General features: G+C 38.3%; 2 protein-coding genes across 6 annotated transcripts in view; one reads left to right on the forward strand and one right to left on the reverse strand.

Annotated features, from left to right (window-relative positions):
* Nucleotides 1-15,737, reverse strand: part of pdgfc (platelet derived growth factor c) — a 50,725-nt gene extending 34,988 nt beyond the window's left edge. The window contains exon 1 of one of the 2 annotated variants that reach the window (XM_044364145.1): nt 14,842-15,737. In XM_044364145.1, coding sequence (XP_044220080.1) covers nt 14,842-15,019 — 178 coding nt within the window. In that variant the 5' untranslated portion in view covers nt 15,020-15,737. The remainder of the gene's footprint in view (nt 1-14,841) is intronic. The other variant, XM_044364144.1, reaches the window with a different exon arrangement.
* glrbb (glycine receptor, beta b) overlaps nt 1-26,719 on the forward strand; it is a 57,626-nt gene that overhangs the window by 5,979 nt on the left and 24,928 nt on the right. The window contains exon 1 of one of the 4 annotated variants that reach the window (XM_044364143.1): nt 23,238-23,816. The exons of 1 other annotated variant lie outside the window; for it this stretch is intronic. In XM_044364143.1, the coding sequence (XP_044220078.1) occupies nt 23,801-23,816 (16 nt within the window). In that variant the 5' untranslated portion in view covers nt 23,238-23,800. Of the gene's footprint in view, nt 1-23,237; nt 23,817-26,719 lie in introns of those variants that run through there. 2 more of the 4 variants (XM_044364140.1, XM_044364142.1) reach the window with 2 other exon arrangements.

A 26,719-nucleotide genomic window follows, 5' to 3' on the forward strand; every position in this document is an offset into this window, starting at 1 on the left:
CTTTATTTAGATTCACAAGGTTTGTACACGAGAGCTGTTCTAGTCAACATTTTTAAATTAAAATGGATTAAACAGCTATGTGTATTGTGAAAGGTGTTGTAGTGTTTAAGTATTTTTCGACTCCTTGTTTTGGTTTTACAGTGCATTTTACTGTTGCAATTAAGTCTTATATCTTAATAAGAGACACGTTAGCTTGGCACATAAGCTTGAGGTGAAGGGAAATGGCCTTCACCACTTTAGCTTTTAGCAGCTCCAGAGTCATATTTACATGATGCGTCTTCTTAGCTGGCTAGCTAGCCATTGCTGAACCTGCAGTCAGGAAACACCTGTTTTTGTTCATTCAGTTGTTCAGTTGTTGATTGAAAGGCACCTCTGAGTAACAGAAAGTAATGTAATGATTCATACAGCTAATCACCTCTGCTACTGAATAATGCAATTAGTTTTTCAGTGAGTAATGACTATTTGATTACTTTTTTTTAAGTCGCTTGCCCAACACTGCCTACAGTATAAGTTTGTGCTGAAATTATAGCTCATGATAACACAGCCTAATTGATAAAGCTAATTAATTAACAGATAATTTATTTGCCTCTCTGATTATTGCTGTAGTTATTGCTCCTGATTTACATATAACAATTCCCGTCAAATTAACATGATGAGAACTGATTGGCTATCATCCAGTATTTAGACAATAGCTATATGTGTTAATTTGTGGGTACTGGCTTTTCACTAAAGTTAGACAGTCATAGCCACGGTCTTATATGGAGGGTCTTTAAGGTTGTAGTTGCTATATGCCTACTGTATCAACTAACATTTAGCGATATCTCATTACTGGCTGTGAATAATGATAGTGATCACCAAATTCCACTATGTACTTTATAAATGCCAAAAAGGAAACACATGTCCAACAAATATCACAGATCCAATTTGGCTGAGTTTTGAAAATGCATCATAATTCATTCAATTCTTTTCACTATCAATCATTTTTTAGGGCATTTTAAGTAGTGGTTATCTACATTTTGAATTAATTTGTTTTAGTGATGTACAGTAAGGCCACATTATTGTTAGGGCATGTTGTAGAAATGTCTCATTACTATGATTTGTATTTCTGGAAAATGTATTCAAACAAAATACTTGTGTTGTGGAATTTAGGCTTCAGTGATCTCTTTGAAATGTAGATTTATGCAACTAATGTGGATTTCCACTGAACAATTGTCAACAAGAGGGAAGCAGAGTGATGAATAGAAATGTTGTCAGCAACAGTGGTGAAAAATATTTCATGCATGCATGCAGAGATGTCAGTGATCTGCCTGAGAAAATCTATCACCATGAGCATCTGATGCTGCAAACTATGTCAAAAACAAGCCAACTCAGTGACCCGCTTTAAATCAGAGCTAAGGCCTGTCAACAGGTGTGAAGGGAGACAAAGTGTTGAACAAACTTTGGCTGTCAAGGCAGAAAATGAAAGATAGAATTTGACAAACGGAGTTGTGCATGAAAGATCTGCCTTGCCAATGGTGTCTCATTAGTTGGCGTGGTTCCGGGGCCATGTTAATGCTGTCGTCTGTAAAAGCCCTAATTAGAGGCAGCTGAACAGATGTAAGATGTGGAGGAAAAAAGAGGAGGAGGAGGAGGAGGAGGAGGGGGAAGAAGAGGGGGCTTAACACCTTTTCTACAAACTGGTTGGTAACCTGTCATACTCCTCTTACAGGGTCTGTATTTCTCTCAGCATTACTCATTCAGGTGTCCTTTGAAGCTGTTATCAGACAATCTTCCCTGTGAAGAAGAAAATGGAGTGGAAAAAGTCTTGGAGAGATATGGAGTGTGAATGTAAATGTTTAACACCCTAGCCAGTCCATTTCATATAGCTTCAAACTAGTAGTAGAGAACCTACCCATATATATATATATATAAATCTAAAGTAGGCACTTACTGTCATTGCATGTTTGTACTGCAACTGTTAAGCAAACAGCATGGTATGGTACTATCTGGTCTTTTTCCTTAATTTTTTTGTTTATATTTGTTTTGTTTATTAAGCCAGTGGTGGTGACGTGTGGCCCATTTCAACAAAATTGCAAAAAAAAAAACAACCCAAAAAACTTTGATTTGCTACTTAAGATCATTTCCTCTCCCTAATTTTGACTCATATTGCTAATCAAAGCAAACACCATATTTGCAACCCATGCATGAGTATGCAAGAGTCTTTTCATCTGCTCTGCTGCCACCATATACAATCTGTGTGTAAGTAGTGCTTAAAACCCCTTGCTTCCATGTGCAAAAGGTTCAGCAGCAGTTGTTTTACAGATGCATTAGTACAGTCACAAATGTTTAGCATGTGATTTAGTGCCAACTAAAAGACATCTGAAAACAACTTGTCTCTCTACTACAGTGCAAGACCATAAATTTTAGACTCATCCACTCTGGAGAATGTATGTAAAAAACACTATGTCCAGATGTGAAAATGGCAGTTAAGTGTGGATAGAAGGCCAAAACAAAAAGGAATATATACAGTGCTTTCCTTACTTACTTATATCACTGAATATACAACACAATCAATCAATGCATAAGAAAAGCAAAAATTACACGTGTGCAACGTGATAGGACAGCAGCCATGTGTGCAATGTACAAATTAACAAGCAGCAAATGTGCCAAGGCTGGAAACACAAAGAAAACACCATTAAATAATGTTTTCCTTTTCTTAATACCCATTACAGACTTGAGTGGCGAGCTTCACAGTTTATGTTGTATTAATGATCACCTGGACCAAAACATAAACTCACTCCACACTCATTCTAAACCAAAAACACAATCTTCAACTACATTCAAGACTGAAAGCCTTTAATTTACACATTGCAATTTAGACATTTTAGGACTTTTTCAAGATTACTAGACACTCTCTTATTTCTGCTTGCTTTGCTCCGAGTCGTAACAATATGTTGTGTCACCAACAACACTAAGAAGACCTTTCTTGCAATTGACATTGTTAACTTGTCAGTCATGGATGTTTTAGGTGTGCCAGTTCCAGGATTCTTGGTTTGTGCATGCTCGCTTACTGGCATGGCTTACTGGCACACCTAAATGGGGTAGCCATAATTAATGTTATTAGTTGCACCAGTGCTTTTCTTGCTATGACAAGACCAAATATCTGCTGTGATAAACGCCTGTTAACTTGCCAAATCCTCTCAGATTAAGACTCCTTTATTATAATTTCTTTCAGAACAATAAAAAAAATCCAGCAGTAAATTACAACACACCCACAACTTCCTACAGACTGGCTTATATGATGCTAATATGCTTGTAGAGGGCTATCCCACTGTCTTGGTGCAGCCGTGGAAAAAACTGCCAATTGGCATATATCATGTTACTTCCAGTTCAAAGCTTGTTTGACATCCTCTGATCACACCATCTAGTCACTGTGTGTAATTCCAGATCCTTTTTAAACTTGCCTGGGTTCTCGCCACTTGACTGAATTTGTCATAAGTTGTATGCCTCAACTGGTGCTGAGCCACGCAACATCTGGGCATCGAGCCCTTTCCTCTCCACACCTCTGCACTAAGTGCCTAACCACAACCAGAATCAGAATCCCTTTTAATCATCAAGCATGATAGATTTACAGGCATTTAGCATGGCAATGTGTGCAGAGACAGATCAGCCACTTATAGTACGCACTGGCACACAGTGCAAGGACTTGTAGAAAGAGTGTTGCAACTTCAGCAGTCGACTAGATGTCCAAGTAACAAGAGAACGAAATGTGAAAAATAACTCGACATCACTGACTGACTTACTGGAAGAGTCTTCGTGTTTTTGACATGGGGCTGTTGAATGAATAAAGTGCACTCTTCCAGTAAGTCAGGTAGTGCTGCCAAGTTATTTTTCACATCGTACAAGGACAGCAGCTTCTCACATTGCAACAAAGGTACAGATTGCACATTGTAGCATATTAATCACAACAGTTTCCTCAAGGAACAATTGGCTGTGGAATAGAAAAGGCCAAGCCAAATATTAGGATATTAGATACATCGATGCCTAAAAATGTCATCCAGTGGGTTTTAAGACTTTCAGATCATATTTTATTAAGTATCACAGTAGAATAAAATTCCAGATTATCAAGAGTAAAAGTAACCATAAGTCAAGAGTGTTAGAAAATGAAGCTGTATCTCCAAGACTAAACATTTTCCAGTATCACACAACAATCCTGTATTACAGAGGAGCTGGCTTGAGTTAAAAGGTAATTTCACTCTTATTTTATTAAACAGATATTGCTGCAGATCCTGTTCAGTGTGCAGTCAGATACACACAAACATGCACACACACACAGTTGGTGAAATCATTCCAGTCAGTCATAAGACCTAATAGCTAATGTGCATTTTCATTCCATTTGGGCCGTAGAAATGGATACCCTCCCAAAGGGATCCAAGTGTAAGCATGCCGTGGCAGAGCGTATCCAGTCTGCACCGAAAACCTATTTGTGCTTTGGGAAAAGCCATACATTCTCAAAATAGTATGTGTGATTGGGTTACCGTCTCTGTATGCCAGTGGCATAGCGTCGTATATCACATCTCACCATGTGCTAGGTGACATAATCCAGCCAGCATGGAGCGGTGCTGCGCCGATGATTACTGGGACAGGTGTGTTTTTTATTCCCCCCTTAAATGCACTGGAGCTAGGATATTTCACATCTCCATTTAATAGCTTCTGGTTCTTTTCTCACTCTCCTCCGATGGCACATAAAGAAGACACAATGTTAGTTTGATTTCAATGGACATGCATGACTTAAAAGTAAGTATTGTGAGTATTTTAAGTAATAGGAACTGAAAGCAAGAAGAATGTCTCTTATAAACATTGTAGGGATGAACATTTGAGTCATGTTCCACCTCAGGGATGTGTCTTGTGCCACATGAATGCCACATGGAGAAAAATATTCCGATAAGGTGTACATCAGTTCACTTATGCATATATGAACTCTAGCATGCCAAGCCAGCACAATGTCCGAGTAGTATCTCAGACTCAGTCAAATGCACACGGCTACACTGTATAAAGTGTCCCTCAAACAAGTGATTTACTTCAATATTGAATCTACTGACTGCTTCTACAGCAAGTATAAAAGTGCACAATTTGATGAGGCACAAACAAGTACTGACTTAAAAAACAAATACTGTAAAGTATGTACATTATAATCACCAGTGGCAAATGTAAAGAACCACTGAAGAAAGTTTTAAATACGTGGATAAACACTGATAATCAAGACCCACTGTAACTGGCGGTTAATATAAACATAATGCAACAATGAAAGTTAAGTATACTGGTGATCTTACAGGTTACAAATATTGATATTTATTAGCATTTTAACTATATAGCAGCCTGTCATGTAATAAGTACCACATCACACACAAGGTGTGCAATTTCAATAAAGAATGTAATTGCACAATACAAAGTTTGAAAGTTGTGAGAGTATGCACATCCAAAAAACTTTCACAGGTGCTTGATCCAAAATCACATAGAGGCAAAAATCAGAAAAAAAAGATCTGCACACTCTACTAGTAGCTCCCAGCAAATTTAATTGAGCGACGTTTCGATCTATCAGAGATCTTCGTCAGGCATTGTCAAATCACCATCACAGAGCAAGACAAACAGTATGTAGGCACAAACACACTGAATGTGTCGAATGTGTGACAATACAATATCTCTGGTAGATCGAAACGTTGCTCAATGAAATTTGCTGGGAGCTACTAGTACAGTGTGCAGATATTTTTTCTGATTTTTGCCACAATACAAGGTTTGGCAATATGTGAAACCAAGTCACCAACACCTTGCATCTCCTTATAGTCTTAAGATTTGACTACAAACAAACCTGAACAGCAGCCTACTGTAAATCCACCCAGTAACTGATTAGAATGCATTAAGTTGTTTTAAGTATGTTAACAATCCCTGTCTTATTTATGAAGCCAGTTATTTTGGGTCAACTGAGCCTGTTCAAAGGAGCATCAATATGACATAATAGCAGACACTATAATACTCACTTTTTTTACTTACACAGCAGGGTTTTAAAGTCAGTAAAATGACTGTAAACATGTTTTGGTTTTATTCTTGTTTTAACGGCTGAAGCTAGAGATTCATATCATATCTGCATGAGGTGTCCAATGTGTATTTCTAAACTGTATGAGGATGTTCACGCATCAGTAACTCTCATTGCTGCTTTCTAAAATTAGCATGCCTAATGATGGTGCTTGATAACCATGAAATGTCTCTGCTGCATCAGATTAATCCAGTAGCTCTGTTTCACACATGACGACACATTCATAATGCCAAGGAGGGAGACACTGTGAAGTGAAACCAGCTGAGTTTGTTGGTACCACAGTGATGGGTCTCCATACTATGACCTCTGAGGCAATGTTGTTTTTGCTATCAAGCAATGTGGCAGAGTACATTGTCTATTGTTGCGTGTGGATTCTGTAAATATTGTCACACAACAAACTGACTGTAATCAGTTTAGGGTATGTGATGGTTGTAATGATCATTTTGTTTAAATAAATGTACCATAATACAATAATAAAGTTTTAGAGTGAATGTACGTCTGGGGGATCAGAAGGAATTGTATGTATTTAGTTATCTGTGTATTTATTAGAGGTCTCATCCATGAGCTAATAGTGTATTCCCAGTTACTTAGTAATTATTTGTCACAAAGGCGGGCATAAACAGTGAGAAATATGCACAAAATAAGAAAATAATGATAGTTATTGGTTATGGTTATATATTTTGTTTCATTTAGCACCCAATTTACAATTACTAATAGTTGATTCATTCAGAAAGTAGTCAGTATGCAGTATGCAGCAGTCTGTTCTCAATCACTTCATCAGTATTTATGCATATAATCCATTCAGATTTTTAGCAGTTAATTCTTTTGTTTCTTACTCGTTCTTCGCTACTCAGTATTTCATACAGATTGATGTCTGTTTTGTGTTACCAAGAAAGTCTTATTCTATCATAAAAGACGCAGCTGTGAGATTCTTCAGCACTTATTCTGGGTCAAGCTCCCTGTCAGTCAACTGCAAGGGGATGCCCACGAAGCCCAGTGAATTGAAGAGAAGAGTCATTACAGGACACTTTGAAATACCTCTCTGATAGGAGGTGATGACATCTGCCAAGCTATGCAGACATGCCCTCCAGAGACGGTAACCAAGGTCAACTCATCTTGCTGCCAAGATTTTTAGTCCAGTGGAATTCCAGTTGCCATAAGACAACTAATACTTGCAGGACAACTGAGCTCTGTATAAAAACAGTGCCATACTGGCAAGGTTTCAAAAGCTCACAGCCTCAAGCTGATCCAGGTCTTTTATCAATGGAAGCTTCTGTTTTAGAGGGAATCAGGGTTGTAACAACAAGAATGATAATCATTCTTGCCAGCATTTAGATCAAACAATCTTTTAGAGCTCCTCTTTTTTCACACTATCATAGTTTTTTATATTACATAGCTTTGGAGATAAATGCATTTACTTGCCTTGACATGCTCAGTTTTCAATGCCCAATGCTCAAAAATTACCATTGTATTACTTACATTCTGATGCACCCTTTAATGAAGATTGGGTTATATAAGTATGCATAAAAGTGAAAATGCAATATGTTATGCAGGATATATGTTTTTGAGGGATATGCTGGTTGCATTAGAGTGACTGTAATATACAAATGTTCTTGTTGTGAGTGAAATATTTATGTTTTTAGTTAAGTTTTATGAACCCAAGTCATTCAGACTTGCTAAAAAAGAAAAAAAAAAAGCTTATTTAAAATAAACATATCAAGTGCCAATGAGGGATAAGCACACCCTCCTTAGTTACAGTAGGTCAAGACAACAATCAGTCCTGTAAAAAAAAACAACAAAGGGAGCTGAGGAAATGGTGCTACCTCGCAGTGAATAACAGGTATTTGCTCTGACAAGTAATCTTGACTTTAGGCAGATATACTCCGCCCTTCATGTTTAGACTGCGCCAGGCAGACACTTTGCTCTCCCCGTCAGAATCAGTGTGAGCATTGGGACTATTTACCGTACCTTGTTTAGAAGTACTAAATGTATGCGCTATACATTTTTCTGCTATGGGAGTCTCACAAGCATGTAATTGACTCACAATTGCTAATTTATTTTGCTTTGTTTCATTCAGTCTGCTTCATGTGGAGCTCCTTTGCTCTGTGCCAGCTAGTCAGACTGTAGCTACTTGAATCATTGTGCAGAAGCAGCTGATAACATTCACCAAGTTCTTCCGCTTAGGAAGCTAAATTGCTTTTCGATTTAAGTAATTTCATTCCGCAGATAAGGAAGAAAAAAAACACATGATAGAAATGTTATCTGTATATATATTTATATATTATTCGTGATGGAAAATGTTAATATAAAATCTTTACAACTGCCAATGAAATGGTGGCTTTCAGAAGATACATTTTGCAATGAAACATTGACAAAGCAAAACATTTGAAATGATAATGCCAAGCTGATGGTGTAACCAGCTGACAGTCCTTATCTGCAAACTGGTAATATTCCAGAAAGTGGGTTTCTTATTGGAGGGCTGCAGACAGAGACAGGACAATGAGACCACTACAGAAGAACTGATAAGAAACAGAAAGAGGGGAAACACCGTGCCACATCAAAGATATTATTTAAAGACATTATTTATCCAGGCAATGTTTGCTCAGCATGAATATATTTCCTCACCAACACCCTGATTTCTATTCATACCATCTGAGGCACACCTGGGAGCTTCAAGTCCACCCGCTGCACTCTGATACTCAACACTCATTTTGGGGTTAAGTGCCTCACTCAAGGGCACTTCAGTAGTAGCTAAGATGAAGATTTGTTGTATGTTTTTTGTGGTTTTATGTTGTTTATGTTAACTAGGATTTTTTTCTTTCAAATTTGAACCTTCATTTTAGTCCAAGCTTGATTTGAAGCTAACAATTTGCAACTAACGACTATTAACCTTCCATGAATAAAAATAAAGTTATATATCTTTGTTACCAATTATGTCTAATTGCACAACGTGCATATGTCAATGTCTATGTGTTTTTTATAAGAAAATGTTTGATAATGGTTAAGTTCAGGCATATAATAACTTATTACAGTCAAGGTTATGCAGCTAAAACCAATTTTGATCTTAGAGTATAATTTATTACGCACTATACTTAAAGTATAATGCATTTCTCCTTTCCTCTAAAATGCTCAACTGTTGCTCCCCTTTTCCCCATAGTCTAGTTTTATTCCACTGTACCTACATTTAAGTACCAGTAGGAGCAAGTAAGTATTTTATTAGTACCTGATTCATACAATGAAATGACACCATAAATTGAGGGCTGTATTATAGTGTTACCTTGTGTTTCTGGCCTCAGTTAGTCCAATAGCTTGTTCAAGTTTCATGTTCACCGGTCAGTTGCCAACTTTGTCTGTTTTCCGTTTGGTGCTGCGCAGCTAGCATACAGTGGGTTTATCAAAAAACAAAACTACCGGATGCATCTGAAAATTATGCCTACAAGGAGACTGAAGCAAAAAAGTAAAGTTGTGGGCCACAAAACCAAAACTATGAGCTTAAAGATGCTAAAAGCTACATAAATCTGATGGGAACTGCAGTCAAGTGATCATTTCTTTGTGGGTTTGTCACTGCAAAGTGACCCCTTCCACCATTATGTATACAGCCATTTCATCCATGTTAAAAATATCGATAGGAGCAGCTTTTTGGAGACCAAGGTACTTCCCATTCTTTTACTTAATTAGACCTGACCAGAGCATTGTCTGCAAGAAAAGAAAAAAAAACACTTCATTAACATGTATTAGGCAAGGCACAGATAGACTTGGTGTTTGTGCAGGGCATTTCTTCAGCAGAGTTTAAACCTGTGACCCAGATCCCTTGAAAAGTGCTTGAGGAGGTGGGAGAGACGGTGCGCTCGCTGCCTGAAATGACAAACAGCAGGCAGGCGGCTGCATGCTTTGCTTGCCAAATACAGCACTCCATGTTCAAATAGTGCTGACAGGGAAAACATAGACACTTTTATCCAGGGTCCCCCTCTCCAGAGTGAGATGTTGAGGGGAAAAACTCCTCCTGCCAGGAGACATAGACCTTCCTGTATTCAGTGGTCGAGGGGTTGTCCTGTTGCTATCGTGGAAAAATCACACAACTGCAGATTTAGGAATTTTCTTTTTCTTGCTTACACTGAATGTTTACACAGGAACTGATGTGTTTAGTGACTGTCAGAATGGATGGGCCCATGAAGGTTGTTGAAAATACATTTTTCAAATTAAAAAATACATTAGCCTTGTTGAAAAAATAAGAAATCACTTTCAACCATCCTGGCAAACCTTTCTTTATATATGCGGTTTTCATCTGACAATGGTGATATACTCAGTGTAATTGCTGCCCTCTTTATTTTGCGCTGAGTTCATTGAACATTCGAGCCATCCATTTTCTTTGATGGTTTTAATTCAGCCAAGCATACCGGCTTGCTATTGCACTGCCCACTACGATGATTAACTGCATAGTGCTGCATTCATTCATTCAAGCATATCCATCAAAGTACAGCTTCTTCTAACTGGAAACAAGCTTTCCCAGGGCAGCAGGCTCAGGAAACATCTGACCTGTATTAAAGAATGAATGGAGATTCCAAGACCGGCTAGTTTTGTTTCACTGGTTTAAGAGCCGTATCGTAATTTCAAATTAAAACACAGAGTTAAGCACTCTGGAGACCACTTAAAATAACATAGTGGAAACTTGAATGCCAGCTGGCCACACTTGTAGTTGCCGGTAGAGGAGGCTCGTACCTACAGTATTTAAACCACTATGTTTGGTCTTGTGGACAGATTTGGTAATAATTGGCTGAGAAAATGTTGATGGTTTCTAACTTTACATATGTAGATATGTGATTTGATGCGGCATAATGTTGCATGACTTTATAGGTACAGTAACAGAAAGACAGAGTAAAAGGCTTTTTTAAAAATAATACTATATGTTTAATCTATTATATTTCTTTCAACTTTGTTTCTGTTTTGTACTGAATGGTGGATGGCTCTAAAAACAAAAACAAAACAAACCAAAAAATTGTGTGGAATTCTGCGTTAAGCTCCATGATTAGATGTTTCCAAAATACTTCCTGGGAGTAGCTGACTTGTCCCAATAAGTTTTTATATATACAGGCTTGTAACTTCAATCAGGAGAGTTTCTCTCCCACCTAAGCCTTGGAAGCGCACTAACTGCCAATCACTGCAAACAAATGAATGGCACTTTTACTTCCAGAACCCCAAACACCCAAAATATCTCCTCCCACTTCACTGCTCTGTATGTGTGCGTTTAAACCTGTGCTCCCAGTCAGATCTGAATGAATGGATGATGTACACATAACAGTGCACCTAAAACGGTTTTGATCTCTGACGGGGGCCACCCACTTTCTTTCCTGTTTTTAAACCCCCACTATAACCACTTATTTAGCTGCATCATAATCTAATGAATGCACAATACACCTCTGTATCTTTAACCCTCCATGTATACATATGAGGAAAACTGCAGATTTTCCCCATAGGCCCGTGACCCTAATAACCCTAGTCTACTCACTAATCTCGTAATCTTTAGCGGAACAGCAGCCTCTGTGATCATTGGCAGGTCTGGCGCGGTGCATACCTTCCTTCAGTGGCGCTCAGGGGGGATATGTGGGAATATCTGCAGGTAATCCACATCTCCTACAAATATCTGAAGCCGGATTTTTCTAATAAGAGCTGGGTCTGTGCTTATGGGTGGGCTAGGTGGTGGTAAAAACATGGCCTTCTACGGGAAAGTGAAGCCAGACCACTTAACTCAGAGGAGTGATATGAAGAGGCGCCCCCTGAGATGACCTGTGTGATTGGGAAACTGAGATGCACCTTCATCTGGATGTAAAATGTTATACAACTGGCTGCTCTGCCAGCAAATCACAGCCTAATGGAAACAGGCATTATAAACACTGTAGCATGAACAAAGGACATATCAATGTAATGAAACAAGCTTATAGGGGCCGTTAGTTAATACGACTGGAGACAAGGTGCAGTGTAGCTTTATTGTTATATGCCTGAGTCTGTTTGCTTAGACAGGAGGGCAACATTGATTGAACTTTCTCTATAAATGCCACTCTGTCAGATAAGAAGAAATGTGCAGTAATGTTGACTAGCAACAAGTGTTCCAATCCAGGATGGATAGGTTTACAAAGCACTGTTGTTCATATCTTATGTCCAATGTGTTGGTAGGTGTAGGCTACTAAAACACTTGGTCAAAGTTAGAGAAATACCATTTTTTGGGTAACTTTTGAAAATGCATTCTGTATCATATCATATCATCATATATTTTTTGCAGAATTTAACCCTGATGCAACATCTTTCCCAAAACATGACCAAGTGCTTTGTGTTGCCTAAACATAACCACAAAAATAAAATTGTGCATTAGTTGCCAGGAGTGGAAATTGTAGGGAAAGCAAATGAAATACTCTACATTGACAGTTATAGTTTTGACAGACAGAATGAACATTTTGCATAGGCAGTGAATGGTTTGCAGACATGTCCCTTGTTACATTGATAAAAACTTAATCTGGGCAGTCTTTTGTTTCTTACTAAATATATTTGGTAATGCAAATGAGTTGTTTATTAATGTAATGTTAAGGAAACAAGGCTGCAAAACAACACCACATTGGCCTTTTGCCAATCATCATGAAAAAATGTTTTGCCTAATATTCAAACATGACATCTTCTGTGAAATAGCAATGAGAGAAAGACTTTTCCTCCCAGCAAAATAATAATTTGTAGACGTGACCAGAGGTTGTGGTGGTGATGGTGGTGGTGGTGGTGGTGGTGGTGGTGGATGGGTACATATTCAGATCCAAAACCATACAAAGCATTTTTTTAGTGTAACTATAGATGTCCCTTTCAGCAATGATTTTTCTTAATAACCACGAAACCTTATAGCCATGTGGCAAACACATGAAAATGGCATGTGAAATACATGTTATTGTAACATAATCCTTAGTGGTGGAGACGGAGGAAGGAAATGTTCATATTATTTACGACCACAACACATACAATTTACATTTCAGAGTTCATGCTCATTCTGTTAGCTTTTTTGAGACTTTTGTCCAAATCATTTAGTGTGACAGATGGTTACTCCACAAAGCACAGGCCCTCAATGGGAGACAGCCTGCTCTGATATCTTATGGAGTCATCAGCAGCTGCTTGCCAAGTTTAATACGACTGGGGACCGTAACTCTCCAGGCAACTACTACTAAACATGCCAGACAGGTCTGGCTCTTTCCCCTCATCCAGATCGATATCAAATTGTCTCACAAACTATCAGCAATCAAGCGCGTCAGAACGGTGAGCTTTCAGACACTCCAGTCAAAGGTTACAGACGGCCTGGGCAGCTTCACCCTGAGCCAACGTGTGACCGCCGTTTTAAAGAGTTCTTTGACAGTTTAACATCTATTCACCCACACTTCCCCCTCCTCCTTCTCCTCCTCCTCCACCTCCTTCATCCCTTTCCCTCCCTTCTCTCCCCCCTGTTGTTTTCCTTTCTCAGCCGTTCTGATTAAACCTGGAGATCCCGGGGGGAGGCTCTGATTTCCCAGCTTGGACTGTTACTGTAGTGAAGTCAGCGCTGCATGTCCTCACACAAGGCCAGTCAAACCCACTGGCTGTAGAATACTGAGGAATGAATGAAGTTTGACCAGTGCAACATCTGCAGGATGCACGCATGTTGTTTCTTTGAACCGTACCCTGTAAGGTACTGTTGAGTTTTATGTTGTTGTATAAAACTTTTGTTTTCAATCTTTTTTTGCACTTGCTATTAAATAAATCCCAATTCTGATCCTAAAAACTTATTTTGGTGACACTTTCCACGGCTGAAGCTAAGCTCTCAGTAAGCATATAAATATTCAAGAACACATTCTTCTACTGCTGCTTTAGAGGCCTGTATTCACAGGATTGGTCAAATGCCAGTTAAGGATGGACAACTTTGGGAAAAACTGTCTTTGTGGACTATATTTCTAAGAAGTCCTGGATTGGTATAAATTTGCAGGATGATTATTTATCTAAGTCAGTCTATTGGGGATGAAAGTAAAGGACCAGTGGATAAACTGAAGTTCAACAGTTGGATGAAACAGTTGGATAAAATAATAATAATAATAAAGTAAAGATAACACATGCAAGTGCACCAGATGCAACTGTGGAAAGTAATGAAACATAGCCCCACCGTGCCCACTAAATCCCACTTGTGGTACACACGTGCACAACCATACACGCGCGCCAACACACTCCCTCCATAAAACAACAAAGAGCTTGATTGCCAAATTGCCCGAGATGGCAAGAAATCATTGGAGGGTAATCATTTACTTATCCAGCTAAAGTTAGGGACGCCGTCAACTTCAGCCTGGACGTAACATTAAACATTGACAAAAAGAAATTTCTAAATGTGATAGTGCAGTTCAGTGCAGTGCAGAGGGTAAGCAAATTACATCGCCCGGAGCGACTACTGCTGCATGAATGGAGCCTTTTTTATGATCACAGGGAAAACTTCTCCCGGGGGACATGGAATTTCAGAGGGTTTCCCCCCTTAAACATACACGGGTACACTTTAAAGGTAAAAGGTAATTTTGCACTTCCTATCCTGGATAAAGCTGTTTGAAATGAATGAAACGCTCTCATTCATTGCAGTTAAACTCAAGCAAGATGTGCCTTTTAAAAGAATGGCTTTAAGCCCAGTAAGAATAAACATTTTGTTATGCGTGTGTGAGAAATTCCCAAGTTTATGTAAAACTTTATGACTTCGCTGCATGAGAAAAAGCGCATTGAAAACTCACCGTTTTGATCCTTTACGCTTGGAAGGTGAAATTTGCTGACATGACTTGATTCAGCTTCCGAGCCATATTGTTGGAGAAGCGATGCAAGAAGGAATAATAATGGAAGGATCATTTGGATGAGTGGTGGATGGCGATCACAAAGCGCTGTAGACGGGATGGTTTGTATCACCACACACATGCGTCGTTTACAGGACACCAGTGCTGTTTTGGACACATTTGGAGAGGATAAAAGCAGAGTAGAATCCACATAATCTTAATCATCAGTCCCTCTGGAGAAAGTGAAATTTATATCTCCCTAAATCAAGGCAAATCCTTTCCAGACCTTTTCCACATCTGCCGCTGCTGCGCAATGCAAGTGCGCACCTGTTGGTTCTGAGAAAAGTTGAATACTGAGTTGCAGAAAGTTTGGCTTCAGTAAAAAATAATCCTGGAATTACTTGTGAAAGCGTCCTAATGCAGGCATATCATCTATGGTTCGAGATCACTAGAAATGCACAGATGCATTTTGGCTAAAGCGCGCGTCCACGGTGCGTTCTTGACTCAGTGTGAATAAATCCTCGCAGATCTTTACGCATTACAGCAAAAGCTCTCACACACACAGACAGCGAGACAGTCCAGCAACCTGATACAGTCTGTACCGAGAAACCATTCGCAACACCAAGACAAGTTCTGTTGTCTGGCGAGGTCTTGAGTCATAACTTGGTGGAGACTGACATAAAATATCGCTGCGTGGCCGGGGTTGGGTTTTTGGAGACTGCCAACTGACGGCGCAACAGGTGCTATACATAAAGTACAACTTCCCAGCCGAGGAAACTCCCCGGGATGTTAACTATTCCGTTGCTGCCTGGACCAATGAGATGGTTCAACCACTTTCACCGACAAACTGGCAAATACAGTATGTGTTTCCAGTAGTTTCCTGGGAAAAAAAGTGTCAGCATCTTGAGATAAGGAAGAGTAAAGCTGCTGTCTGTTATGATGGAGATGTAGTCTTGACACGTGGTAATGCTTAAAATAACTTTGCAGACTGTTTGCCCCACAATTGAAAAAGAACGTTTAAAACTCAAGCAGCAGCTCAATACAGACAACTTGAACATTTTAAGACTTATATTTTAGTTATCTGACCATTCAGGATTTTCAGAGCAATATTGCCTTAGAATACAAAACCAAGAAGAAAGAGAATTCAAATTCATTTGACTTTTATTCACATTTACTGGTTATAAATGTATATCCTTTTTAAATCAATGACTGGAACTGAAATTAAGTATTTACTTGCTGCTGTGCATATCACATCTTCTTCCATTGTGTTTTTGCTCATAAATATTTCTTTTAATTCACCTCATTCTTCTGGACTACAACATTGCAGCCTTTGTTGCCCACGATCTTTTTTGCCCAGTGCATCATGGTCCACCAAATTTATAACATATACATGGTTCAACACATGAAGTCCACATTGCATATGCACATCAGGGACCTCATCATTGAAAAGGAAATTTCCATAATAAAATATGTTTAAGTTAGCTTTTTTTAAACCATGGAGCGATTGTTTAAATCCTTGATGCATTTTCCCCATATAGAGATGAAAGATAAATGTGGACCCACACAAGACTTTTTAACACACCATGGTGCTTTCTGCTCTAAATGTTCCTGTGGAAGGAAATGTTTAAGAGCTTCTCAATTTGTCATATCAAAGCAGAGACACCGCTTGGAACAATACTCCCTCCTGTTCCCAATTTCCTTTCTCCCCGGCACAATGTTGTACCTCATCAACTGTGTTTCATGTGGTTCCTCCCATCCTATTGTTGGCAAAATCCACTAGTGTATCCCCCTGCTGTATGGTAGATCTGCTGCTGCACAGACACAACAATCAAAGGAGAGCTGGAGACATATTGAACCCATTGAGCCAGACACATGATGCAATGCTGCAGCAATTTACCCCCAGTCTCACATAGCTCAGAAACTACCACCTCAAAGAAAGTGCAGAGCAGCCATCTCTCCAGCATTAAGGTATGAAGGAAGGTTTTTGTGGTTTTAATCAAAGTTAATGGCTGGGAAAAGAAGGCATGGGGCTTTGATACAGTCATTTCATACGTGTGTTGCCCCTGTGGAGAGGGGCATGTAGAGGTCTTCTTGTGCCTGCTGCAAGGGCCAAGGCCCTTTGTGTAAAGGAGAGTATCACATTCCAGCCCTGCAAGGGCCTGCAGCAGATGTCAGCACTTCACATTGTGGAATCCCTCTCTCTTTCGCACACACACACATACACACTCAGTCACCCCTTGAGGTTTTGTCTGTAAAAGCGGGGTATTTTGTCTCGTTGTCCACATTTGATTGCTGCTTCCACGGTGGTCTTGTGAAAAGCGGAGGCTTTGATACAAAGAAATATAATAAACAGAGGAAATTAGAAACAAGACAGACCTTTTGGGTCACGGCTAACATACAGAGACATGCCAGCCAGCAGGGCTCTGTGTCCACCGAGCAGACTGAGATGGAAATGTATACAACGGAGAATTCACAGTCATCAGCTCCCAGCTAAATCCCATTAGACTTGCTTGCCTTTCAGGACGCATACTGTCAAACAAACAAATGCCCTTTCCCAATCAGTCTATATAACACAACACATCTGTCACAGTGTCTGCAAAACACCAGTTTTGTTCCAGGTTAAATTAAGTGAAACACAAGGGAGAGGACATGTTTGCTAAATCCAGATTGCAGCTCATTATTGCACCTTGTAGAAAAAGGCCTTTGAGATGACTTCATTTATATGGTAAAACCTCCTGTAGCAGAAGCAGCTTTCGCTGTGTGGTCCTGCAAGAAGTCATTTGTGGTTTTCATTCAGGGTGGGAAATGTGCCAGCAGAGGAATTTAGACAGAAATGACTCTCTCTTTTCTTAGAATAAATACCAAATTGAAATCTTTGACATCCATTGTTATGCATGATGACTTCTTATCATTGAAAACACAGATAAAAAGTCATGCTAATGTTGCTGCAGTGCTGTTTCCTTCAATATGTGGGTACACTTGAAATCCTGATCTTTTATAGATGTTCAGGTCTTTTGCTTAAATTTTGTGATGTGTAAAGTGTGGCAGCACTATGATTAATTGCCCCTGGCTGCACTTGGCTTTGAAACCAGAGCCCCCTGGTGGTGCCCCTCAGGGCTACAGTCAGACTTTTGCCCCTTGATCACTTGTTGATGCCACTGCAAATACTGTAGAAAATGTCTTGTGTCTCTGTACAAAACGACATGTGTTTTCATTCTGTTAAATAAAAGAATATGTCATCATGTGATTGAAATAAATTCCAGGACAAAATGATACCATCTAAGTATTTCTATCTTCTGATAGAATCATCCATCCATCCATTAATCCATCTAATCTGCTTAATCCTGTTCAGGGTCACAGGGGTTAGAAACTTAATCTTTGTGCATTTTTGATTTCCACCACTAAACACATGCATCATTAATACATTATAGAAAGGTATATGGTATATATCAAACTCTAAGAATCTTACTGGTTCTCAGAGTTTGAGACCGAGGACCTTCCACATTCATTGAGAAATTAAACTGTCAGTGTTTTTATTGGTTGCTGGTTATCTGCATATTTATTCTGCTGTGGCCCTGTTGCATTCACGAGTTGCTCTATCTTGTTTAAGGCAACCTGTCAGTGGCTAATGTGTTCCTCGGTGGGTTAACAGTCTGCAGTAGATATTCAAACCATTAATTCTCTGGTGTCCACAGTAAAACGATCATCTGTTCAATACTATGCAATCAAATGTATCATCTACAATAACAACAGTCCCAAAAATTTAAATAGTAAGTAAAAGTAGCAATACTACAATATAAAAATACACAAAAACATCTAAAAGTCCTGTATTTTAAAGTTTTACTCAAGTAAACATATAGAAGCTTTATGCAAAATGTACCTAAAGTATCACAAGTAAAAATACTGTACCTGTTATGCATAATGGCACCTTTAAGAGAATCAGCTATTTAATATTGTAGCAGGTTGAGCTGGAGGTGTTTAATTTAACATTGCATCATATTGTATCATTTGATCACATGTTTTGTATGTAAAATCATAATCTGCAAAGTAACTAGAAGTGAGGAAGTGGCATAAAATCAAAATTCAAAAGTATAGTAATATTGCTCTAATAGTGGAAGTGAAATACTTGAGTAAATATACTTAGATCACAACTTATATGACAAAGTCTTAACACAAAATGAACATGATAAATTGCACAAAATTGCATCTGTGGGACTATTGTTTATATGCTCAAGATACTTTGTCCACACTTGGAAGAATTTAGGTAATTGAGATGGTTGAAACAAGATTAAAATTCATAAATAAAGTTAAATCATCAACATACACGATCATTTCATTTGATACAGCCTGTTATTCAAAGCAATGTGGAATAATAAATATATATTCAAAACAGTATTTACTGTATGTTAAAACTTGTAGAAGTGGCCCCAGCGAGCCAGTGCAGTGCATGAAATCAGCATTTTGTGTTGTGTTCTGCACTTTAATTAAAACATTGTGACTTTGTCCAACACATTTGTCTGCAGCCAGCCTTTCTCAGCTGAACCTGAACTGAACTCAATTTAAATTCACCTGTTACTTTTGTGATGCTGTCTGACCCGATTTGTTATTGCTCCTGAATGCTCTGAAAAGGAGACAGGAGGACATCTACACTGCATTTCGTACAAGCTGGAATTAAAACAAGGTACCTGATTTGAACACTATTGTGATGTACAAAATACTGAAGACAGAAAAAGATAATCTCAGGTGGTGCTCATTTCAGGAATTCATCTTATCCCATAAACAGAAGAGCTAAAAAATGTATGATGCATCAAAACATCAGTTTACAATAAATTTAAACAATAACTTGTCATATTTCTATTCTGTGTAACCTCTAAAAAAACTGTTAGACATCTCTTTTTGGGGGAGAAAAAAAAACAAAAAAAAAACAACAACTTTGCTCCTAGAGGATTTCCCTTCTTACGTCTGAGTGGAGAGAGGTCCAAAAACATTGGGAGAGAGCTCTCCCGCTGAACAGCTTTCTGGCACAATGCCTCCATCATACTCTCGGTTAGTGTTGCCCTTACTAAACATCTGCTGATGGGGAAGACTCAGTTTCCATTATGGCAATTTGTTTATTTAATGATCTAGGGGTCAAATCGACTACAGTGCCAAACTTCATCAATACAATATTGTACTGCAGCCTGGGACTGTGTTGTGATAGATTGTATGAGGGTGAACATCTGTTAGCCTGCGATTCTGTGCAAATGTTTACTCGTGCCTATTGCATTAATATCATACTTCATCTGTGTAGTTTGGTAGTTGATAGTATACGCTCATTTGTATTGTTGAAAGATGTTGCAAATTCTTCTTTAAGTTGTTAAGGTCTTGTATGATATGGGTTCAGTGGGTTTAAACGTGTTTTGTTTACAGGTGAGATAGAGGAAGCACCATGTAGAAGGCAGAGACCTTGATCAATAACTAAAGGAAGAACTCAGCAGCTTGGACGATGCCAATACCTGAACATGCCAATATTCTGTAAAAGTGCCTGTTTACAGTGCTGCTATAATGAGGATTTAGAGGCAGAAAATACAGGACTTTCTTCTGTGACCTGCATGACTTTTTTTTCTATACAATTAATTTGAAATATATTAATTTACACATCTCAAAAAGAGAGAAAAGACAAGAATCACTGCAAAAATCACCTATAATTATTTTAATAGAGGCTTTTTGTGTGGGTCCCCTTGAAGAGTAAATGTCTGATCTCATAAAAAATATATATCTGGATCCAATTTTGCCATTTTTTTTAATGTCTTTACCCTGAAGAATGTATAATGTTACCATTCTGTGGGAACATCGAATTCACTTTACACACATACAGTAGTTGCACTAAATTTAAGACCCCTTGAAAATATTATCTTACAAATACGCTGATATTTTGCAAATTCCCTCAGTCCTGCTGCCCTTTGTTTTATCTTCATCCTTCATGATTTACATCCCAATTTGACTCACTCTGGCAGCTTCTGTGAAATTCTCTTCCAAGCAGTTTATCTTGTCACAGATGTTAAGTTATGTCCATGAAGCGTCTCGGGGTTCAGTTGAAGAGCTACTCATAACTTCTGGACTGAAAACAAACATGTTACTCAGCAATACAAAGTGGGGAAAAAATATAGTTAGTTGCAACACTACTGTGTCTCCACCTCTGTCAAAAGGTTTATTTTCATTTGAATAAGAATATGATAACACATATTACTTTTCTCAGCTACAGCAAAGTAGCAGAAATGTGGCCTGCGTGCCAGGTATAATACCATAATTGATTGGTTCAATCCAGCCCGACACATTTCTGGAATGGCACATGGCTGTCCATCACACACATGGCTCATGGCCAGCCAGTGAACATTTTTCTAGACAACACAAAAGAATCCTTGTGCTGTGTTGCAAGCCTCTTGATTGTAACTCCAGAACCATGCCCTGTGACATAAATCATTAATCTCTATGCATATGGTGTCGATTAATTTGTGTATGCAAATGGAATGCCGTGTCAGTTAAAATTATACTACGGGGATCAATGTTGAAAAGGCCTCCCAAGTTGTTTGACGTAAAGTGATAAATGAGATATGGATCAAAACTGTGGGAAAAAATCAGCTCAGACGCATTCTGCGATGGATTTTATTTTCACTGAAAGAACAAAAGATTAGGATTCCTGTTCAGTTCTTTTAAAATTAAAAATGACACAACTGATGTTTGCAAAAGGTTTTTTTTTAAATGTAAATGGCCACAGCTAAATCCAGGATAAAGTTGTGGTTTATAGAAATTAATGCCAAATCCTTTTAGGGAATTCGAATTAAATGTTAAAAGTAATATCCATCATCCTCCAGATAATCAATTCTACTTGTAACCTGTTTTCTAACACTGACTTGATTTCATAATGGACCAGAACATTTTATATGAACCATTTGGACACACAAAGTTAATACTAGAAAGCTGCAGTTCATACTCCAGACCAGCTGTTATAGATTTGTCACTCTGTATTGTAGAAAGATGATAATCACTACAGGTCAACTGATAAAAAAATACTGATAGTTAGCGTCTGATTGCTGATACTTTATGCTAATATCAGTCTTTTCGCATCCAAAAGTTACATTAACTATATTCAATGCTTCTCCTATGGGATTTGATTTCCCTACATTGTTGCAACACAACCTCTGTTTTGAAAATAAAATTAATTTAGGTACTGTAAAGTATTACACTTATAGTAAAAGAGCTTTAAATGACTTTTTCTTCAGGATGTGTTTGTTCTAGGAGAGAAACCACCATCATAATAGCAGCTGTTGATGTGACAAGCAGAAAGCTCAGATCTGTACAGAATGCTTTGTAGTAGAGGAGCATCAATCATGTGCCATACAAAATTCCTACTATACTGTACAGTATTATGCTGGATAAAACACCCATGATTCATAGATTTGATAATATTTGATGAGTTTGTTACTGTTTGGTCCTCTGCCAAAACATTTTTTTAATGCTTCTAATACAGTACAATGCTTCTAATCATTCAGCCATTCACTCGGTCATTCATCTGCTCTTCAATTTATTAATTCATTAAAGACGCAATCTAAATGTCCACCACCAATATGACAAACGATCGGAGCATGATATGACTGGTACTCTAACAGACTGACTAATAGACAACAGATAATAATATTCAGTCATATTCTTCATATATATCAATTTATCTTTAATCTTGACATCTCGGTCTGTTCTGTACATACACAATCCTGGGGTGTATTGTGATATTGGGCTATACGAATAGAACTGACTTGACTTGACTGAAATCTAAGTTATGGGGTTCCTTGATCCTGGGAAACAGCTACAATCTGAAGACATGGTTAATTTAGCAGCAGCTCTGGGGCTTTTGATCATATCACATTATCTTCATCAGCAGATGGCGTTTACCCAGTTTTTGAGGAAGTTAAAATTTTCTTTTTTTCTTGTCCTGAGAACTTTAATGACTTAAATCTCTATTTGATGTTTATCACAAGCTCCAGAACAAATGGTGAGATTGTTTTCCTGTGATGTTTTTTAATGCTGTTAAAAGTTTGTTTGGATCACTAATATTTAAAACATAGCTGAGCTGACAAACAGGCCTCTGCATTCACTTACGAATATATACAAATAAATAAAGCAAAAATTACTGATTGGTCTCTCTATTTTTCTCTCTCACTCAATCATGCACTCAATCACAGTCTAATTTGGACGTAAAACAATCATTACCCACCAAATTTCAATATATATATAGGACTATATGGGTCTATATATAAAACCAAGCCTGAATACCAGAGAATTCACTATAATGAACACCAATAGAAGCCCTCTGCTCATAGCGCCTGAGCCTGAAGTGTAATACATCCATAATCTGCCGTCGGTTTCTGTTTTATGGTCTACAGCCCTCACTATTCGCGTCCATCTGCCGCTAAATACCACACAGACACTGCCATAAATAGTGAGGCTTTTTTTTTTTTTTTTTAACCCTGCCGTCACGTCAGCGTTTAGCAGCGGCTGTATGAGTGGAGGCGGGGAGCGGCTGTCCGTGGTGCTGATGATGAGACTGATGCTCTCCGGCTCTGTGCAGCCGCTACTGCGCATGTTGCATGACAGGTACACGCAAGCCTCCATCTTGGGCATCCCGAGCCGAGGCGAAAGGGCAGCAGCCATATACACACAGATTCCAAAATAACAACAAACCAAGCGCGGAAATAAAAAAAAAAACTGGCAATTTGCCGAGATGTAACTTTTTTTTTTTCTTTTGAAGCCCATTCAACAAATTACTTCTGTGAAAAGAGCGGAGAACAGAATGGAAAAGAAAGACAGCGACTGGTCTGGAAGGCTCTGTTAACGAGTATTTGCTCAGTCAGCTCTCATTAGGTCTAGTTTTCTGAGGAATTGACACATGACAAAGCCAAACGGTGAGTGGGATTGCGTGGCATGTTTTGTGTTTAATGACTCTGGCGTTATTTATGTTCCTAACGTGCTGTCATGTGAAGTGAAATCGCATGCTCTCGTTCATATGTACAGGCGTCTTCTTCCTGCATCCCACCCTGCCGTCATGGTGGTCGCTGTTTGCTGTGTTGTTCTCACTCTAGTACCGCTCATCTGATGTTCGGGCTCTGGGCAAGTGTCAGCCTGTGCTACTTACTTTTCTCCTGTTTTAGAAAGAGACCCAAGGCGACGTGCAGCCACAGGTTGTGAGAGTCCTGACAGCCTACACATTGTGGTTGTTTTGCGTTGGCTGCATATCAATATTTTGATGAGCATAGCACAGGCCTTTCCTCGTGGGTTAAGGCTTTTTACTGTTAGTCAAGGATACCAAACAGTCCATTAAATTGTGTTATATTATCTAGAATGAAATTCAAAGAAAATATAATCAATTTAATGTTATTTACACTAAATTGCAAGTTTATTATATTACCATTAACATTGATATCACTATAATATTCACTCAATCAATCAATAATAACCACTATTTTTTCCCATAATGGTACATTAATACTCCAGAATGTAACATACAGTGGAAGCACAGCCCGAGGACGTCATGTGGGCAGAGCAGAATTGTTAATTGACCTTGGACCCATGGGGCAGACCATGTAAAGGCTGCTTGAGTCACTGTCAGCAACTGTATGACAAAGCCTCTGCAGTTTTAACATTGCCAGTAGTAAAATACAGCAAGGGCAATCTTCTTCAGTGGTGGCACAGAGTTGACTCAGTCAGTGCCAAGGTTAGTTTTTGGACTTTGCCTCAGCTGAACCCACATTTCTCTGAATGGTAGTTTGTTTAGTGTGGGTGTGTATGATGTGCTTGTTATCTTTTAGTGTCTATATAATAATAAATTGTATAATAAAATGTGTACATTTGAGACTGCGCACACACAGAGGTGGAAACTTGCTTGAGTGCTAATACAAGTCTATCAAAGTGTAACAAGTTGAAACAATTTTCTCCAACAAACCATGCTTTATTCCCCAGAGAATCAGGAAACAATCTCAGATGACACCCTAGTTAAGGTAAAAATGCAGAAAATTCTGGGGAATAAAGCATAGTGGAGAAGAGAGAGTTTTTATTGACCTTTTTTGTGAAAACTTTCAGTTCATCAGTACGTTTGCATACTGATACTTGTGCAGTTTAAAAAGGTTTTTTTTATTATTATAAGTGCTTCAAGCCCACAATAAAATTGTTCCCAGTCCCCCAAAGGATCACGAGATAAATCTTCAGTTGAGGAATGTTTTACAAGAGAGGAAATAAGAAGAAAAACATTTATGCTGCAGAAAATCTTCTTATGACTTTTCTCAAACATATTTTTTCTTGTGAAATATAACTCCGTTTCAGTCTGGCTTCAGGCCTAAACATAGCACTATTTCTTTATTTCTGCTTCCCCTATAGTAATTAACAATATAGTCTTAGCATTAGATAACAAAAAACATTGTGCTGCTCTATTTATTGAGTTAACTAAAGCTTTTGACACAGTTGACCACTCTCTGCTTTTACAACGACTTCCTTCTTTGGGTTTTGACAATGCTAGCTGCTTGTGGGTTCAGAATTATCTCTCTGATAGGTTGCAGTGTGTCAGGATAGGTAATATCCAGTCCTCTTTTCTCCCCATTGCACAGGGAGTTCTGTCCTTGGACCTGTCTCATTCACTATGTATATAAACAATATTACCTCTTCATTGTACAATTGCAACTTCCATCTTTACACAGATGACATGGTCCTTTATTCCTATGCAGATTTTATTCATACTGCTACTCAAAATCTACAGCTATCATTTAACCTACTTCAAAAACACCTTCATAATTTGAAACTGGTCCTAAACTGTGTAAAGACAAAATGGATGTTGTTTTTGAATGCAAGAAATATTGACTATGGCAGTTTTGAAATTCGTTCTGTTAATAACACCATGATAGAGAGAGTGCAATACTATACATATCTAGGTATCTGGGTTGATGAAAAACTGACTTCATATAAGTTCATATTGATGTATTGTTATCAAAGTTGAGATTGAAATTGGGCTTTCTTTTTAGAAATAAATCTTGTTTCCCTTTATTCACAAGAAAAAAAAGAATTGTTGAAGCAGTTTTCCTCTCTGTATTGGATTACAGGGATGTTATTTATGGGCATGCAGCCAGTTCTACTCTTAAACCTTTAGCATTAAGATTCCTCACTGGAGATAGTTATGGGACACACCACTGTCTACTTAACCAAAAAAAAAAAAAACTGGCTTTCCTGCTCTGTTAATAAGGAGGGATCAGCATTTGTTCCTATTTATTTAGAAAGTTATTTTACAAAAACTAACCCCCTATCTCTCAGCCCTGCTTTCTTGGAGCGTTGGTAGCCATTGTACCATTGCATGCTGTTACTGTGCCCCGCGTACTTGGAATATGCCTCAAAAAAACTTGGAGTTAACCTCATTAATACAGCTGAGTTTTTTGATTGTAATTGTTATTGCTTCTAATCTTTTAATTGAACAACAAGTAAAAGATTGTTTTATTTGTCTCATTGTCAATTCCTGCTCTTACCTTTTAGCATAGTTAATTTTACCTTGTTTTTCATTGATGTAGCCATGTATTTTTCCTTTATTGCTACCTCCTAGCTTTCTATGGTGATTTTAGTTGTGTCTGCTCTTATTGTATGTGTGTCGGCACCATTGTAAATGAGGATTCTCCCTCAATATATTTTCTGAGGATGTACATAAATAAAATGATGAAAATGATGGTTGAAGAGTTTAACCCCAATTGAAATTTTAAAAAATCTGTAAAGGTAATATGACTCTTTGGAATCTACTCATATCTTACAGAAACATGTAATCTGAGTCACATTT

This window comes from Thunnus albacares, chromosome 10 (assembly GCF_914725855.1).
Source record: "Thunnus albacares chromosome 10, fThuAlb1.1, whole genome shotgun sequence".
Lineage (NCBI taxonomy): Eukaryota > Metazoa > Chordata > Actinopteri > Scombriformes > Scombridae > Thunnus > Thunnus albacares.